Genomic DNA, 19,948 nt, shown 5'->3' with positions numbered 1-19,948 from the left:
TAGATATTTATTTTTGCTGTATAAAAAAATTAATATAAATTATTGCTGTATGTGAGATCTGTTTCTTACATATGTTGTTCATCTGAGTATTCTCGACCCCAACATTTTGTTCTTGGGATCGGAGGAATCTAAATAGAGAAAAAATCATAGATTTTAATAAGTCACATTTTTACCCTGTTGAAGGTATTCATTTATACTTATTCTAGTATAAAACATACTTGCCATAGGAAAACAAACCTTTGCACAGATTTTCATTATATGTAGATTAAAAATGAAAAATTCTAACTTTATTCTCCAAGGAAGAAGGTATCCCTTAGGGTTAGTCAGATTATACTTCATGGTATTCAGCTTTTTTCCAGGGACTGAGACATTTTAAAATCTTTTCAAGTAGAGTCCTACAGCAAAGTCCTATTCTGAAGGCAAGTTTCTGTTTCTCTGCTATTCCAGTTTCTTTCTACATGTTGTTCAGCTGTGGGTATGTTCTAGTCCTACTTAACTTTTACAAAACTCAGTTTTTTACAAAACGAGGATACTCAGTTCAATTTTCTTTTTAGAAATTATAATTTTAGGGCTCTTCTCCAGACTTTCTATTCTGTCACATCACATACCTTTTATCCTGAGTTATCCTTTGGAAGCTATTTATATGTGTATATAGATGTAGATATCTATCATTAGCTCTAGAAGACCGACCTTGTTATCCTTTTTATAGAGTACACGTCTCTTAAAGGCAAATCTTTCTTTCCTCTCACCTTACATAAATTATGCACCACCTTAGAACATTGTTCTTTAGAATCCTTTATCGACACCAGCAATAAGACAGACTCTTCTCAAAGATAGAATAGTTTCCTACTAAAGTCTTAGCTCCACATGGAATTTTAATATGTTTGATGATTTACTTTGATGTTGAAGAGTCTTTTATATGGTGATTGATTTCTCTTTGTTCTTATACCATTTAGTAAGTTGTGTGACTTGGACTCCTACTTTTCAGTGAATCCATTACATAGAGAAAACATCCTCAAATAATGTTTTGTAAAAGTTAAGTAGGACTAGAACATACCCACAGCTGAACAACATGTAGAAAGAAACTGGAATAGCAGAGAAACAGAAACTTGCCTTCAGAATAGGACTTTGCTGTAGGACTCTACTTGAAAAGATTTTAAAATGTCTCAGTCCCTGGAAAAAAGCTGAATACCATGAAGTATAATCTGACTAACCCTAAGGGATACCTTCTTCCTTGGAGAATAAAGTTAGAATTTTTCATTTTTAATCTACATATAATGAAAATCTGTGCAAAGGTTTGTTTTCCTATGGCAAGTATGTTTTATACTAGAATAAGTATAAATGAATACCTTCAACAGGGTAAAAATGTGACTTATTAAAATCTATGATTTTTTCTCTATTTAGATTCCTCCGATCCCAAGAACAAAATGTTGGGGTCGAGAATACTCAGTTTGCCTCTACTTTTCTCTTTTCTGGAGTAACTTCACAATTTTTGTATTACATTTTCCTCCAAATAAATTTCTCACCCCCAAATACTTAGTATATGTACTATATTTCCTATAGCTAACTTGTGTTTCTGACTTACTAGTCTTTAAGGTTGGTAAATATTACTTTCTCCTATATTATTATGTCTTAACTTTTTATCTAAGTCTATGGTCATTATCCTTAGAGTTCCTCTCTCTGATTCAGCTTCTCTCTTCTCCGTAGATTTAAAGTTTTTCAAATAGTAGAAGAGACCTGAAATTTACGTAAAATGATTTGACCTGGACTCTTTATTATGCAGATTTTCTGTAAATTATGATGTTATGGAGAAACAGACATAAAATATCAGATAAAATATTATTTCACATATAAAATGTAGTTCCTGCATATGTTGTATTCCCAGTAGTTCAGTTAGTGAACTCATAGATTTTTAGTTAAGATGAAATGTTTACTAGTATGTGTTCATCTGACAAACATAGAATAGATTTTATTGTTTTTGTTTTATCCCAAGGAGTCATTTTTACATTGATACGGAAAGCCATAGGAAATAGGCTTTAGCCAAGCAATTTTAAAAGATGTAAAAGTCTGGATTTTTAAAAATTCTATTTTGAGGGGCTGGCCCCGTGGCCGAGTGGTTAAGTTCGCGCGCTCCGCTGCAAGCGGCCCAGTGTTTCGTTGGTTCGAATCCTGGGCGCGGACATGGCACTGCTCATCAAACCACGCTGAGGCAGCGTCCCACATGCCACAACTAGAAGGACCCACAACGAAGAATATACAACTATGTACTGGGGGGCTTTGGGGAGAAAAAGGAAAAAATAAAATCTTTAAGAAAAAAAAAATTCTATTTTGAAATATATTTTATTCTATCATGTGTCAGTGTATATTAGTCTTTTATACCTGATAATAGTATCTTTGGTAGTCTAGTGGTTAAGATTCAGCATTCTTACTGCCATGGCTAGGTTCCTTTCCCAGTCAGGGAACCACACCACTTGTCTGTCAGTTGTCGTACTGTAGTGGCTGCGTGTTACTGTGATGGTGAAAGCTATGCCACCAGTATTTCAAATGTAAGCAGAGTCACCCATGGTGGACAGATTTCAGCAGAGCTTCCAGACTAAGACAGACTAGGAAGAAGGACCTGGCTACTTGCTTCCCAAAAAACTGGCCTTGAAAACCTATGAATAGCAGCATAGCATTATCAGATATAGGCCAGAAGATGAGAGGATGGCGCAAAAAGACTGGGCAGGGTTCAGCTCTGCGGTACACAGGGTCACTAGGGGTCAGAATCAATTCGAGGGCACCAACAACAAAACAATAACGTCTTACTTACAGCTTACAATAACCACTTGTAATGACCACTTACAAGACTGTGTGGCAAGTGTTTATTTCTCCCTAAGCATTAGGTTCCTCATCTGAAACATAGGGATGATATTTATTTGATAGGTAGTTTTAAAGATTCGCTTTATTCTTCCTTGACACAAATATATTTTTATCTAACATAAAACCTCAGGAAAACAAGGAGCTAGAGATAGAAGGTTACTATATTTTTTTACTTACTTGTAAAAGATCCCTTGAAACTACTTAAAACACTTCTGTCTCAAATCTGAAGGTCTTGTAGAACAAGTAATCTCTGTCTTTTACTAAATGTGTTTATTCTTCAGTTTTAGCCTCTGATTTTTTTTATATATAACACTGCTCTTTTTTCCCCAGCTTTATTGACATCCAATTGACATACAACATTATGTAAGTTTAAGGTATACAATGTAATGACTTGATATATGTATATATTACAAAATGATTACCCAATAAGGTTAGTTAACCCATCCATCACTTCACATAGTTATTTCTTTTGTGTGTGGTGAAAACTTTTAAGATCTACTCTTAGCAACTTTCACATATACAGTACTGTGTTGTTAACCATAGTCACCATGCTGTTTAAGTATTAAAAATAAAATCAACCACCAGATATTTATTGAGAAACTTCCATGTGCTGTTCTAAGTCCTGTGAAAATACCAAAATTTGTCCTCTAAGAATTTCTAATCACTTTAAAAAGATATTCTTATATATGAAAAAATCTAGTGAGAATATAAAAACAGTATTTAAAAAAACGCTAAGTATTTTTGTGCTATGGTAGACAAAGGATAAAGGAATTTATCCTCCAAGTTAAAATATATTTGAAATCCTCTTGATAGATTATTTATCAACGAAATTCGTTTACCGTTTGATTTTTTTTTTTAACTCCAGATATCTTCAAGGATTTCTCATAAGCCCAGAATTTTCTAAAAGGATATTATTTTTTGCATAAAATTTTTAAGCTAAACAACTTTTCTAGCTCTTGTTTTGTCAGTGTCTTTGAGATCATAAATAGATCCTTAAAATACGGTCTATCTGAAATCAGGTAGAAGGATTACATGATATGTTAAAGTCCCATTTTATTTTTCAGATCAATGATATATTATTCACTTTTCTTTTTTCAGTTTCAGGGTGTTTAAAACTAGAATAATCTGACTTCAGAAGACCTGAGACAATCCTTAGACTATGCTTAGTTTATAGCCTTTAGCACTTTATAGTCATGTTTTTGTGTGTCTGTGTTTTTCTTTTTGGTGAGGAAGATTGTCACTGAGCTAACATCTGTGCCAATCTTCCTGTTTTGTATGTGGGATGCCGCCACAGCATGGCTCTATGAGCAGTGTGTATGTCTGCACCCGGAATCTGAACCCACAAACTCCAGGCCACTGAAGTGGAGCATGCAAACTTAACTACTGCGGCACTGGGCTGGCCCCCCATGTATTTTTTCTAGTGATACAAATACTATTCTACTTCTTTCATCATTTAGATTATTTTTGCAGTTTCTGATTCATAGGAGTTAAATATTTTTTTTGTTTACTATTTCTTATACATCATCACTGTTAATGAACTGTGTTAGTGACATATTTTGATAAACTGTCAATATGTCAGTTAAGAGTGGGGAGGGGAATGACCCAGTCTATTTTATAGTGGGCTACTGAAAATGATTAATTCTTAGGTTTGTGGTTAATTTTTTTCAAAAACATACCTTGCAAAATACATATTATCTCTTGGAAATTAGTGATATTTCTATGCTCCAAACTTTGAAATTGAAATAGGGAGCTCGAAATAGTTTTTAAATTAGGGTTATAGAAGGATTTCATTCAGTAGTTTAAAAGTTTTAATGCAGTAATTTCAGTGTGTTATACCAAAGAAATTAGTAATATATATATTTGATATATCACCATATCCGTGATTTCTTATTTCCAGGCAATGAAAACTACAAACAAATAGCAATGTGTGTTCTTTACCACATAAGCATGGATGACCGCTTTAAATCAATGTTTGCATACACTGACTGCATACCACAGGTAAGTGGTTTAAGTGTTTTTTAAAAAGGCAAAAAATAGGTACTTTTCATTTTTTCTCTTGATTTGCTAGATATCCTTTTTCTCAAAAAATTCCCTCTTAAATATAATATAAATTTATTATAGAAAATCTGGAAAGTACAGAACAGTATAAAAATGAAAATAACTTTCTGTTATCCCAAACTCAGAGATAACCATTTAAATTTTGGTACCTTTTCTTCTACAAGTCAAAAAATAATATATTAGGATTTTATGCTATATGTAATTATATATTGCTTTATTTACTTAATAGATCATAAGTATTCCCCCATGTCATTGAACATTCTTCAAAAAATGTTTCTAATAGTTGTATTCTATTTCATAAATGAACCATAATTTAAATTTTGTTAAAATGTGTGTTTAGTTTTTTTCCAATATATCACATAAAAACAGTATGTAAGCAAATGAAATAATGCGGAATAGCTATCATAGTATATAAATGCTTTTCAACATCTGTGATTTTTTTCTTTAGTTTAAATTCCTACAAGTATTACTAGGTCGAAAGGTATGAACACTTGTGTATTTGACACATTTCACTTTTAACAACACTGGATAGTATCATTTCTCTAAAAATGGAGTGTCTGTATTTGTTTTTATTTGCATTTCCATAAATATTGGTGAGGTTGAACATTTTTTAATATGTTTATTATTCATATTATAAGTTATTCATTCATGTCCCTTGCCAGGTTTTTCATTGGCATGTTAATATTTTTAGGATTAATAAGTAAGATCTATATATATAATAACTATTTTAACTCTGTCATATTACAAACATTTCCCAACTTTGTCGTTTGCCTTTTGTTTTATTTATGGTTGATGGTTTTAAATGCTTTGCATTCTCTGATGAGAAAATGCTTCATTGAAATTCTTTTATTTTTCTAGCACTATTCTCAAGAAAGATTTTTGCTAGGATTCAGTTGCTTGATATATTTCATATGTTAGGTACATTTGTCTTGAAGGAGTTAGTGATTTTATTTTTTTGACGTGGACCAGTGACATTATAAGAGTAGAGATTATAATATGATTTTACTTTTAGGGAATTTACATTCATAGAATCACTATTGTGCTGTTACTCTTTACTAAACTGAGCTCCACTAAGTTGAATATCTGATGATTGGTACACTGGTTGGTCTGATCTTTAATATTACATCATTTTTTTTAATAAAATGGTTTTCTAAAATAGAAAAAGCAAAATTGCAGGATGTATAATATACAATAAAAATAATACACCTTTAAAAACACTTTTAGAGGAATATAAATAGTAAGTGATACTTATTAAAGTAATTCCTCTTAAGACTCGTACTAGCAATTCCTTGTTAGCCTAATATGTTATTAAATGTATATTACTTGAAAAATAATTAATATGTAGTAAAAAATAGGGTGTAATTTCTCTTTTTATTCTTAGTGACCATCCTTCTATTCATCTCAAATTAATAATGCAGTTCTAAAATTGAATTTGCTGTTCCAGAATTTTAACACTTTATGCAGTTAAAAAACTGGTAAACTCTCAAGGATAATTTCTTAGCCTTTTATATCAGGGGATAATCCAATTATGCTTGTTTACAGGAAATAGACATCCTTCAAAGGATGTACAGCATATCTTATCTAACAAGGCAGGGCTTCTCTTATAGAGATAACACGTCAGACTGTAGTCAATGCGAAGTGTAATCAAGCTCTTTGTCAAACAAGTTTTCAATAAAAGAGTAGCCATGTCAAAGGGAGATTACAGGTGATTTACTACAGTCTCACTCCATATGTTACAAGGGTTTCTGCTTTGCAGTTTCAAAGGGTATTCCTTTTCTAATCCGATTTAGTGTCAGAACGTCATTGACTAGAGGATATGAATGGGAAAGCAGCCAAAAAATAATATTCTTGTGTAGGTTGACTATTTTTGTCCAGATTAGATTTTAAATAGAATAACATTAAATAAAGAGAAATAAAGGTAAACTGCAAAGGAGTGGAAAACCTATTTTGTTGAATTTTCAAATTGGAGTTATCCTTCCCTTTTAGAATATATAACCTCAAACATAAAATATGACAGTTTATTTTAAATAAAGAATCAGAAATAAGAGCCTGTTTAGATTGCTTTTGAGACATTATTATTGCACTTGAAAACTGTGTGTATAGAAAATTCACCCATACCTTTTCAAGAACAGTGTTCATGCCTGTTTTCTTGCCAGAGAATTTTCTAACATCAAACATTTCTGCAGTCAGGTTTTCAGAACATTTTATGATCTGTGTTCTGTAAATACATCTTCCAAAGCTCATTCAGTGGTCAACATTGTTGGGGTTTCTTAAAATTTTTCTTTTTAAAAGTTCAACCCTTATATGAATAGGGAGGTTATGTTACCAAATTATGTCGTAAACATCCTGAAGCTTTTCAGTATGAGGCCATATTTTGAGAAATCAAATGATACCCTAGAATATATTTGTTTCTAAAGTACCATCCAACCTCTAACTTGTACTTTATAGGGCTCAATTTTGACACATTTAGGGAAAGGTTGACGTGGTTTGATTGCCACCCAGTGCCAAGTTCACTATAAAAAAAAAAATCGTGCAAAGCAAATCTGGGATTAAATTGAAATTTCCAAGCTTTCTTCAGAAATTAAAAAGATCCTCCTTTCAGAGGTATTGACTACTTGAAGTAGTGTTGATAATACTAGTAAAGCTTTAAACTCTTTTGTGACAGCAGCTGATTCAGCTACTCATTAAGTAAAGCCATATCTGGAGTTTGCAATGTCTTAGAGTTAATGTAATACTCTGTTCACTTTGAAATTATGAACAGTAATTTTTGTTGAGTAAAGCTCAAGTATTGCAAATGAATTTTTCAAATTAGAAGCCAAAAATAACTTTGAAAGTAGGAAAGCAGTAGTTTATTAGTCATTCATATTCATTTCAGTGATCAAAAAGAATATGGAGTATGGTCATATTCTTTAGTTACATTAGCTGTATATGTAAAGGAGCTTTATAAACTGTAAAACACTATACAAAAGTAAAGTACTATTAGTAAAATATCAAATCTTTCTCTTACTTTGGACCCATTTGTAGTCCAATTTAAATGCTGCCTTTCTTATATGTGTTTTATAGGATAAACCTATAATAAGATTACAGTTCACTGTTGTAAATTATTTAACACTCAGAGTAGGTGATTATATATTCAAGATGCCTTATAATCTCTCCCAACATTATGTTACTTTGCTTCTTTTGTACACTATTGCCTCTAATTATCTAATATATTCTAATTTTTTCTCCCTATTATGTCACTATTATGCAAAATTTTGGGGCCAGGGCAAGTCTTTCTTTATATATAATCTTAGTGGTCTCAGTGGGTGAATTGTAATTGTTTCAGATAAGCATACTTGGGGATAACCAGGAGTTAGTGGTTGTATTCTAATAATAGTTAAAAGTACACATTAACAGTTCATTGTTATTTAGACCTCTAAGATGCATGTTTTGTTTAAATAGGTGCAAATGCCATCCAGATGCTTATAAAAGTATTTATTGGTAATAGAATGGCCAATCAAAGTACATGTTTAGGTAATGATGTCATAGTGTTATTCAATATTTTACCCTAGAACAGTGTGCAAGAATCTTCATAGTGATCCACATGTTTTCCACCACAGTTGTCCTATTTGGCCCCTCTTTGATCTACATGCTTCTTTTTAGCTGAATGCTGGTAAACGTCCTTTCTGACAGCCCCCTTTGCTCCTGCCTGCCATTATCTGCTGAAGTTCAGAAACCAGAGCATCACTTCAAACAGCAGAGTTAGGGAGTAGCCAGTCAGAAGAGATTCCTGAGGCATGCACAGTTCTGCCATAATCATTCAAAGATGTTTGGGTAGGGGGTTGGGGGTGGTAGAGGTGTATGTGAATACAGAAAGCTGTGGGGGTTGGCCTCTGGTCACTGGTAAATAAGTGAAGGCAGGTGCCAGAGAGTCTAGACACAGTGATTTCAGTCATGGGTCTTTGGTATCTGATACTCAATATGGGACTTGTCTGATTGAACACTATTGCCTCTTCATTGCACAGGCTGAAGGCCTTTTAGTGCCTTCCTGTTAAATTAGTAAAAGATGACAATGGACATAGTTAAAACAGAACAAATCTAGTTTTAATATTTCCTAGATGTCAGCAATTACACTCACTTTTGAAGTGCCATGGATAGCAATCAAATTAAAGACATAATGTTGCTTGTGAAGTTTGAACTAAACTATTACTTTAAAATGTGAATGCTTTAATTAAAATTGAAGTGCTTCTCTTTCTTATTATGAAAAACTAATTCTATATCATGATACATTTTATTCACATTTAGTCCTAATTTCTCTTGATTTTAGGGGATGGATTTGGATAAGATTTCAAACTATGCGTTATTTTTTAAAAATCTAGCTCCTGATTATTTCACCACAGGATTTAACATGGAAATTACCAAAAAAAAAAGAAAACCAAACACTTGGCTTCTGAACAAGTCACCTGTAACCCCATTTTTAAGGGCAACTTTTATACCATCAGGTTAATTTCAAGTAAAAAGCAACAGATATTTTGCATTCTTAAAGCATTGCTTTGATGTAACTGATTTTTGTTATTATAAAAAAGCTTCTTGTATCTGTAAAAACTTGGAAGAAATCTATAGTGGGTTTTTATGAAACCCGCTATGTGAAAAACATACGAATGAATGAATAGGAAAAACATACGAATTATGTTAACTAGGAGATTGTCACCTACATTTTTATTAATTTGTAATTTAATTTTAATTGGCAGTTAATATGTAGATAGAAAGCAAAATCTGTTAAATGTATAGCCAATAAATTAAAATGAGATTTTCTTTTTGCCATAGAATTTTTTTATTCTGTAACATTATTAAGTGTTAATGATTCTTTACCCAAAGATTCCATTAGCAGCAACATTTGTGGTTAAAGAGCGGCCCTCTGGGAAAAGTCATGATGCATACCAATTATTCATCTGCTATAATGTTTTGTAGTTTTAGCATATGGTGATTTATATATATATAATGTAGTTTTGTTAGAATTTTACCTAAGTATTTTAATTTTTTGGAGCAATTATAAATGGATTTCTGTTTTTAATTTTGGTTTCCAGTTTTTCAATGCTAGCACATAGAAATAAGGTTGATTTTTGTGTGTTGACCATGTATCCTTTCTAAAACTTAGAAGTAATCTGGAACTAACAGAGAGAATAATCAAAACAAGATTTAACAGAATAGGGTCTAACCAGTCAACAAATAGTTATTATTCACTTACTGTATATAAGTCACTGTGCTGGATTCACAAGGACATGTTTATCTAAAAAAGATATCGTCCTGAGGGAAAACATAAGAAATTTTTAGATTACAAATTTTAGGGTTCACTTCCATATGTTAGCAATTTGACTTAGAGAAAAATACCTTTACATAATATACACTAAGTTAATTTGCTGATTTACCAATAATAGAAGACTAGCTTTGCAAAACTATAGCATAAAATTTGTTAATTTCTCCTTTATTATAGCAACTATCTCTCATCACAATAAATTTGGATTACTGCTAAATGGCCTAGGTACCCTACCTTTTCCTACTACTTTTCCGTCTGCAGCTTCTCAGACCATCCTTCTCTTTCTCTTATCATTAAATAGAGTTCTTTTCTCATTTTATACCCATGCCCAAGTGATTGGATCCAGCCTACAGCTTCAAGTTATCAACCATATATAATTCCTAAAATTATACCTCTAGTCCAAACGTTTCTTCTAAACTCAGGCTTGCAGTTATAACTTTTACTATCACATAGGCAGCTTAAACTTAACACATCTTAAACCAAAATTACGATCTTTTCTTTAAAGTTTTCTCCTACCCTAGCTTCAGTTTTTGTTAGCACTGCCATCCATGTTGTTGCTCAGTAAGTGTTAGCACTGCCATCCATGTTGTTGCTCAGTGCAGAAACCTGGGAGTCATCTTTGCCTATTCCTCTCCCTTTACGCCAACATCTAGTCAGTTATTAAATCTGATTTTTATCCTCTTGCCTAAATATATCTCTGATCTATTCTTTTATCTCACCCCTACTGTCCTCCCTAGTCCCGGCAGCCATGATCTTACCTGGACTTTTCCTCTAGCCTCCTAGATGGTTTTCCCACATTTTCTTACCCTGTTTCAGTCTATTTTCTACATCAGCCAGATCTTTTTGAAATACAAATCTTATCTTGACACTTTCCTTATTTAGAAGGCTTTAATGGCTTCCCATTATCCTTAGGATGAAGCCCCAAATCCTTAACATGCACTTCAAGACCCTGCATAATCTGGCTTTTACCTTATCTCTCAAAACTTTCTCTCTCACTCAACCATGCTTGCCTTCCTTTCATTCTTCAGAAGAATCATGTTCTTTCCTGCCTTGTAAGCTTTGCACAAGTTATTTTCTTTGCTCTGAATGCTCAGAATCCACTTCCACACAATATTTTAAATTCCTTAAATATAGAGGCTTTATCTATTTCTCTTGTATTCTCCACTGAACTTTGAAGTTTATATTTAATGCTGAGCATCTAGTAGTTCATTAATCATTTATTCTTTCAGTTATTCAGTAGTGGAGCCTACCACTTCTATATGTTAAAAATGTAGTTGTATTATATTATTTTAAAACACATTGTAATAAAATACTGCTTCTGGTTTTTGTGTTACTTTAAGTAAAATATTCCCTGTGCTTCTTGCTAGTTAATGAAGATGCTCTTTGAATGTTCGGATGAGCGAATTGACTTGGAACTCATTTCATTCTGCATTAATCTTGCTGCTAACAAAAGGAATGTACAGCTTATCTGTGAAGGTTAGTGCCTTTGAGCCTCATAGATAACCTCTATCATATGGCAATTGGCATATGATGGAAAATAGATAATAAGGAATTAAGAGCTATAGTAGCTATATAAATCATATTTTTTAATTGTTTTTAAAATTATGGCTATAATCCTTAATGGTCAAATAGACTCAGAATACTCTTATATCATGAGTAGAAACTCTTACCCTTCAGTAACATTTTATAAACCAAGGGCAGTTACCTTTAATTGAAATTTAACATTTAAAAATATTTTCTGGCTGAAATTTTTTTATTTGCAAAACACTCTGTTACAATGTAAGATGATACAATACAAATGTATTAGGTATTATTTCTATAATATCTTCATAGATGACTTGCTATGCGTTACGATATTTCAGAGTCTGCTCAGTAGTTTTTTCTTATTTGAAAAGTATACATATAAAGAGTACAAATAAGCAAATAGGAAAACATTAAAATTTTATTCTGACTATCCAGAGATAATCATAGGTAAAATTTTGGTGCAATGCTTATGCATATTTTTAAAGTAAAATGGGGTTCTTTTCTCTCTATCTGGTGACCTGTTTTTTTAAAATTAATAATATCTTGAATGTCATTTTAAGTGATTAAGTACTTTTATAAAACATAATTGCAAATAGCTGCAAAATCCCTGCTATTTTGAATATTTAGTTTGTTGCCACTTCTTTTCTGTTACAAACAGTGCCACAGTAATTTTCTTTTCTCTGAATCCACATTTCCGTTTTCATAGTCTTAGGATAAATTCCTAGAAGTACAATTTTTATGGGTCAAAAAGTATTTATATTTGAAAAATCTGTGTTGCATATTCCATATACAAAAGAGTACATACTGTGTGAATTGCGTTTATGTGAAATTCTAGAACAGGCAAAACTGATCTATGTTTGAAAAGAAGAAAGAGAAGGAAAAGAGAAGGAAGAGGAAAAGGAGGAGAAAGGAAGAAAAGTGATTGTGTTTGGGGCATAGGATCGACTGGGAAGGGGCACAAGGGAACTGTCTGGAGTGAATGGAAATGTTCTGTATCTTGATATGGCTATAGTTACACAGGGGCATACATTTATCAAAATTAATCTAGTATACACTTAAAATTATGCATTTTACTATATGTAAATTGAGGGTTTTTTGAGAACTATAAATTAAAAAATCAGTAAACTTAAGTGAACCTAAATTTAGTGGAGAAATTTTCTCTTTTTCTCTCTCAGGAAATGGGCTGAAGATGCTCATGAAGAGGGCTCTGAAATTCAAAGATCCATTGCTGATGAAAATGATTAGGAACATTTCCCAGCATGATGGACCAACTAAAACTTTGTTTATTGTAAGTATAGTTTTTGGCTTTCTCTCTGTTAAAATAGCCTGAGAACTGAAGCTTCAAAGTGCTATATTTGGAAATATAACTTCCTGAGCTCTCATCAAATATTAACTCACTATCCAAGTTGGCACTTCTGTTACCAACTTTGTCCTAAGTTTAGCTCCTAGAAATCTCAACCTAAGTTTTAACGTTGTTTATGTTTTGTGATCCCTCCTCCTAACCCTTCCATCCTCACTCCAGTTTTCTTACCTTAAACCAGTTCCCTAGGCTCCCTTAGCAGTTTAGCTTAAGATTATTAAAACCAAAGAGTGATATTTGATACTTATCTTCTCTTCCTATGGGTTAAATTATTGGATTGATTCTTTTGCAGAAATCATGTTTTAAACTTGTATTAAAATTCTCTTTTGTTCAGGATTATGTTGGGGACCTTGCAGCCCAGATCTCTAATGATGAAGAGGAGGAGTTTGTGATTGAATGTTTAGGAACACTTGCAAATTTGACCATTCCAGACTTAGACTGGGAATTGGTTCTTAAGGAGTACAAGTTAGTTCCATACCTCAAGGATAAACTAAAACCAGGTCTGTGATAAATATTTCACTTTTGGATAATCAGTAAGTTATTTCTTGCTGTTGCAAATAAGGCTGCTAGAGCAGTATTTTGTGACTATTATTATATAGGTAACACATTTTCTTCCAACACCTCTGGTTCTAGTTTCTTTCTCCTCTTTGTATATACTCCTTTGCCTAACATATGTTCTTTCTTTCTTTCTTTCGTTCTTTTTTTTTTTTTTGCTGAGGAACATTCTCCCTGAGCTAACGTCTGTTGCCAATATTCCTCATTTTTTGCTTGAGGAAGATTAGCCCTGAGCTAACATCTGTGCCAGTCTTCCTCTCTTTTGTATGTGGGTCACTGCCACAGCATGGCTGATGAGTCGTGTAGGTCCGAATCTGGGATCCAAACCCACAAACCCAGGCCATCAAAGTGGAGTGCACTGAACTTAACCTCTATGCCACAACGCTGGCCCCCATAACAATATATTTTCTTAATATTAGTTTTCCTTCCCTATCTTGCCTCCTTTCTTACTTTTTTAGTTTACCAAATACCATCCCCCCTACACACGTGTACACATGCATGTGCAAAGTTCTTTGAGGCATCCAGTGAGACTTCTGTTTTCTGTTTACGTTGCCATTCATTTGTATTTTCGAAGATTATTTTGACTTCTCTGCTGTCCTCCCTCACCACTGTCATGAGTGAATATGGAAATTTTGAAAAAAGACAAATTTTTAAGCATGTTAAGGATTCATAAGAACTGATTTAAGAGCTTTCAGTATCTTTTCTGTACATTGAAATTTTGGTAATATAAAAGGATTTGGATCAGGACATTTCAATGAAAACTTTCTGTGATTTGACTTTACTAGGTGCTGCAGAAGATGACCTTGTTTTAGAAGTGGTTATAATGATTGGAACTGTGTCTATGGATGACTCTTGTGCTGCATTGCTAGCCAAATCTGGGATAATCCCTGCACTCATCGAATTGCTAAATGGTAAATTATAATTTAATCTTAATTTATTTTTATGCTAATATATAAACAAGTCAGTTTACATCTTTAAATATAAAATATAGTCTACAATCATGAAATATTATTTATCTTGTTACATTAACCATCTTATACCAAATTAAATTATATAGTTAAGAAAAATGTATTATATACACCTCTTACTGGGATTAGATAGAGTAATATCAAAGAACTTCAGGTTGCAAAGTTAAGAATTTTGCTATAGGGGCCAGCCCAGAGGCATAGTGGTTAAGTTTGCACACTCCACTTGAGCAGCCAGGGGTTCACAGCTTCAGATCCCAGGCACAGACCTACATACTGCTCGTCAAGCAGTGCTGTGGGCAGCATCTCACATACAAAAAAATAGAGGAAGATTGACATAGATGTTAGCTTAGGGCCAATCTTCCTCACCAAAAAAAAAAGAAAAAAAAGAATGTTGCTATAAAGCAATTCAGAACCAGTTTTACAGACAATTTCCCTCCTCTCATCAGCTTTGAACAACCAATATTCTATCATTTCTTCTTTTTGCTGAACTTTGTGTTGGTTGAATTGGATCTCTTATGCAAACTTGTTTTTTAATATCTTGATTTCTAATCAGAAAGGTCATTTGGAAGCTTAATTCTAAGTATCATATTCCCTCTTAGATCCAGATATAGTATTGTCCTCTAAACTTTCTGCAAGGAAGGAAATGGTTTTATCTGCACTGTCCTATGTGCGTGGCTATTTAGTACTTGAAATGTTGCTGTTGGGACTGAGACCCTGAATTTTTACTTTTATTTATTTTTTAATTTGATTAGCCACAGCGGCTTATAGTTGCAATATTGGACACTGGAGGCCTAGTTAGTCTTCCCCTTACCTTTGTATTGCTCTTAAGGGGCCAGGGTTCATTGTTCTGCATATGGCATACAAAATTTATCTAAATCTAATGTTATTCTTTTAGGGTCAAGTTCTCTGGACCTTGTCTTAGTCTGCTCAGGCTGCCATAACAAAATACCACAGACTGGTGGCTTAAACAACAGAAATTTATTTTCTCATAGTTCTGGAGACTTGCAAGTCCAAAATCAAGGTGCCAGCTGATTTGGTTCCTGGTGAGGTCTTTCTTCCTGGCTTGTAGAAGGCCACTGTGGCAGAAAAAGAGAGAGTATCCTTACATCCTCATGTGGCAGAGAGCACATGAGCGAGCTCAGGCTTTCTGGCATCTCTTCTTATAAAAATACTAATCTTATAAGATGATGACTCCCCCCTTATGACCTCATTTAACCTTGATTACTTCCTTAGAGCCTCTTCTCCAAATATAATCACATTTGGAGTTAGGGCTTCAACATATGAACTTTGGAGGGATGCAATTCAGTCCATAGCAGATATTATTCATTAAAAGTAGTTGTAGTATAGAAGTTAAATATACTAATATGGGAACCTAAAAGGACACTCATCTCAGTCTTTCCTGTACCAGGTATTATATATAATATACATTTTGTATTATTTTAATGGACTTTTTTGAAGTGTAACATACGTAAAGAAAAATATACAAATTATAAGTGTATATAGCTCAGTGAATTTTCGAAGTGAGCATACCCATGTTATTCCCATTCACATAAGAAAATAAAATATTACCAGCACTCCAGAAGTCCCTCTTCTGTCACTTCCCAGTCATTATCACCTTCTCCAAACTGATTTCTATCCTTTATTACCAATAGATTAATTTTGCTTGGTTTTGAACTTCATGTAAGTCGAATCTAGTTTCTTTTGCCCTATGTTATAAATGTGAGATTCATCTATGTTATATACAGCAGTGTGTTTCTTTTCATTGATGTGTAAATATACCACTATGTATCCTTTCTACTATTGATGGATAGTAGGGTGGTTTTGTTTCTGTTTTGTTGTTGTTGTTTTTTGAAAGGAAAAGGGCTATTTTAAATACAGTTATGTGGCATATAATGACAATTCAGCCAACGATGGACCACATGTTTCATGGTGACCCTATAAGATAAATACCCTATAGCCTGGATGTGTCGTAGGCTATATCATCTAGGTTTGTGTAAGTACAAATCTATGATATTCTCACAAGGATGAAATCGTCTAATGATACCTTTCTCAAAACTAATCCCTGTTCTTAAGCGACACATGACTGTAATGCTCCTATAAACATTCTTAAACCTTTCATTTGGTGAACATGTGTACTCATTTCTATTAGACACATACCTAGGAGTAGAATTATTGGGTCATAAAGTAGTATATATTTGGTTTTAGTAAATAATGTCAATCTGTTTTCCAAAATAGTTGTGCCAATTTTCAGTCCTACCAGCTATGTACAGAAGTTCTAGTTGTTCTGTATCACCACTATATCTGGTCATTGTCAGTCTGTGTGTTTGCGTGTGTGTGTGTGTGTGTGAGTGTGTGAGAAAGATTGACCCTAAGCTAACATTTGTGGCAGTCTTCCTTTATTCTGTATTTGGGATGCCGCTACAGCATGGCTTCATGAATGGTGTGTAGGTCCGCACCAGGAATCCAAACCTGTGAACCCCGGGCCACTGAAATGGAGTGCATGAACTCAACCACTATCCCAGCAGGCCGGCCCCATCAGTCTTTTTAATTGTAACCTTTGTAGTGGTATTTCATTGTGGTTTTAATTTGCATTTCCCTAATGAAACTGAGTACCTCTTGGTGTTTATTAGCCTTTTAGATATGGCTAATAAAGTGAAGTGCCTATTTAAGTCTTTTGCCCATTTCTCTCTTTTGAATTTTTAAAAATTTGATTTGTAAATTCTTTAACATAATGCATTTTAATAGGTCATCTAGAGATAATACTTCCATATTTTAAGTATTCCTACATATAGTATATATGTATTTACTTTGGTACACCCTTCTCACAGCCAATAGTTTTCAGATTAGAAATAATTAGAAGAGAGACTAGATAGTTGGGAGGTGAAAGTGAAGGCAATGTATTTGGCAGAGCGAGAATGAAGATTTTGTGGTGAGCTGGAGAATGTTGAGACAAAATGGCCTCTGTCCTTGAATTTCTGTCCCACACTGATGGTGATTGAGAGAGCTGAGTTACAGATAAGGCAAGTTAATAGAGCTAGCTCAGGGGTTTTACTATGTTTTGATGTTCTCTAACTCTGATATGAGGTTATCACAGGCAGAGGCTGTATACTACTCTTTTAAAGAAATATATGAATTTTCTAATTAGAACCCTCGGGGGTAAGAGGGGGGACACTGTATACCAAAGAGTAATTAATAGAATTTTAGCCTAAGTAGTCTGGGAGACTAATACTTTGGCACGTTAGTGAGGAAAATCATTTGAAATAGATTGGACTTTAAGGGGCCCACAGTTTATTCCACACGACTAGTTGTATACTCTGTTGACCTGTAAATCTGTGTCTAACAGATACTGAACTGTTGCCAAGAGTTGATAGCACACTTAGTATTAGTAAATCAAATCTTATAACCAGTATCTAAAAATTAGATTTCTTTAAGTATTTGCTGTTCTCATTACATATCAATCAGTGGACATCAGCTGTTCTGTTAAAGTATTGTTTGTTTGATTTTAAATATTTATTAATTAACCTATATATTAGATAAATTATTTTACTTTTATAATTAATTAGATTGAAACTAAAGTACCTTATTATTTCATGTCACTAAGTTTACTTTTGTTAACGTTATTCAACAAAGAAAAATACCTCTTTTTACTAGTCTAATTTCTACCAAAAATTTAGAATTTAGAAGGTGTGATCTTTTTTAAGAACTGTTTTTTTCATGTGAAGTCAACATTACAGAGACAAAATAGAACCAGATTTATTTCACAAAGTAGAATTGTTTGAAGAATTCTTATGATGGACCAAAATAAATAAATAATGGTGGTAATTTCTTTATACCTGGTGGCAAAACATAGTGAAAATTACAGAGAAGCACTGTTACTGTTCCCTTAAACCAATTTTGTTCCTCAGTGCTTCCTAAATACAACCTAATCTTTTGAGACAATCTCAAGTAGTCTAGTTTAAGCTCAGAGATGATATAATTTCTCTTTCACAAAATCTTATTTTTTATCTTTGTATTTTAAAATAATTTAACCTATTTAAACTACAACCAAATTTACTAAAACTTCTGAAAAATGCTATGAAATTTCCTCTCTGATCATCATCATGTAATTTACAAAAAAACGCCTAAAATGTAAAGGATATATGCCACCCATAAATTGTAAATAATTTAAACTAATTGTCCTTTTACGTGGCTCATTGTCACTTTTAGTTTTTCTCATTCTCCATTTTTCCCCTCTCTGTTGTTCAATTTTGTATATAAACATAGTATTCTTTCATTTGAAGTTTTCTGTTTTCTTTCAGCTCAACAAGAAGATGATGAATTTGTGTGTCAGATAATTTATGTCTTCTACCAGATGGTTTTCCACCAAGCCACAAGAGATGTCATAATCAAGGAGACACGTATCCTTTCAATGTTTACAATAGACAGTGACATTTCACATATTCAGAAGAGATGCATCTTTAGGTATTTTTTCTTACAAATGTTCAAATAATCTAGAAAATATCAAGCTTTGAAATAAATTTAGAGAGCAACATAAACATGTCAGAACTTCTTTCTCTATTAACATAACTTAAATGTCAGAGGTTCCTAGGACTATCCTTAGTCCTCTTTTAATCTTACTTCATTCACTCTACATGGGAAAACACATCTATTCCCCTGATTTCAGCTACCAACTATATGGTAAGTATTTAATATCTTCAAAACCTCTTTCTTGAGTCCCAGGCATTTGTTTCTAACTGCCGCCTGGATGTCTTGCACCTACCTAAAGTGGCATTGTGTGGTGTAGCCTACAGAGCATTATAGTCAGATAGCCCTAATTTTAAATTATCTTTTACCACTTATAAGCTATAGGACCTTTAGTAAGTTACTTAACGTCCTTGAGCATACAATCTTGCATTAATAAAATGGCCATAATATTATTAAAATAAAAAAGGCAACCACCTATCTTATAGGATTGTTATAAGTACTAACAGATTTTAATTGCCTATAATAGTTCCCAACACACAGAGATACTCACTAAGTGGTGGTTTATCATTATTGCATCCAAAAGGGTACTCAATATTACCAACATCTTTCCCTAAAAAACAGTCTACCTTTTCTATTCACAGTGGGTAAATAACAGTATCATCCACCCAGTCCTATAGCAGAAAATTTTGTGTCTGTTCTCTCTTTTACTACACAATTATTCATTTATTCTGCAAACATTTATCAGGTGCTGACCATCTAACAGATACTGTTTTAACTGCTGGATGTATGAAAAAGTCAGTTCCTGTCCTCCAGGAGTTTATAGTCTAATTGGAGAGATAGACAAGTAAATAAGAAATATAAAAT

The 19,948-nt window shown here is 33.1% G+C and overlaps 1 protein-coding gene across 4 annotated transcripts in view; it reads left to right on the top strand.

Moving 5' to 3' along the window:
- KIFAP3 (kinesin associated protein 3) overlaps positions 1 to 19,948 on the top strand; it is a 148,425-nt gene that overhangs the window by 73,645 nt on the left and 54,832 nt on the right. For all 4 annotated transcript variants that reach the window (XM_046682625.1, XM_046682624.1, XM_046682627.1 and 1 more), the window contains 6 exons: positions 4,757 to 4,857; positions 11,581 to 11,689; positions 12,913 to 13,025; positions 13,432 to 13,597; positions 14,438 to 14,563; positions 18,919 to 19,017. In XM_046682625.1, coding sequence (XP_046538581.1) covers positions 4,757 to 4,857; positions 11,581 to 11,689; positions 12,913 to 13,025; positions 13,432 to 13,597; positions 14,438 to 14,563; positions 18,919 to 19,017 — 714 coding nt within the window. The remainder of the gene's footprint in view (positions 1 to 4,756; positions 4,858 to 11,580; positions 11,690 to 12,912; positions 13,026 to 13,431; positions 13,598 to 14,437; positions 14,564 to 18,918; positions 19,018 to 19,948) is intronic.

This window comes from Equus quagga, chromosome 13 (genome assembly GCF_021613505.1).
Source record: "Equus quagga isolate Etosha38 chromosome 13, UCLA_HA_Equagga_1.0, whole genome shotgun sequence".
Taxonomy (NCBI): Eukaryota; Metazoa; Chordata; class Mammalia; order Perissodactyla; family Equidae; genus Equus; species Equus quagga.
The sequence above is the reverse complement of the archived record's forward strand: the minus strand, read 5'-3'. Positions and strand labels throughout refer to the sequence as shown.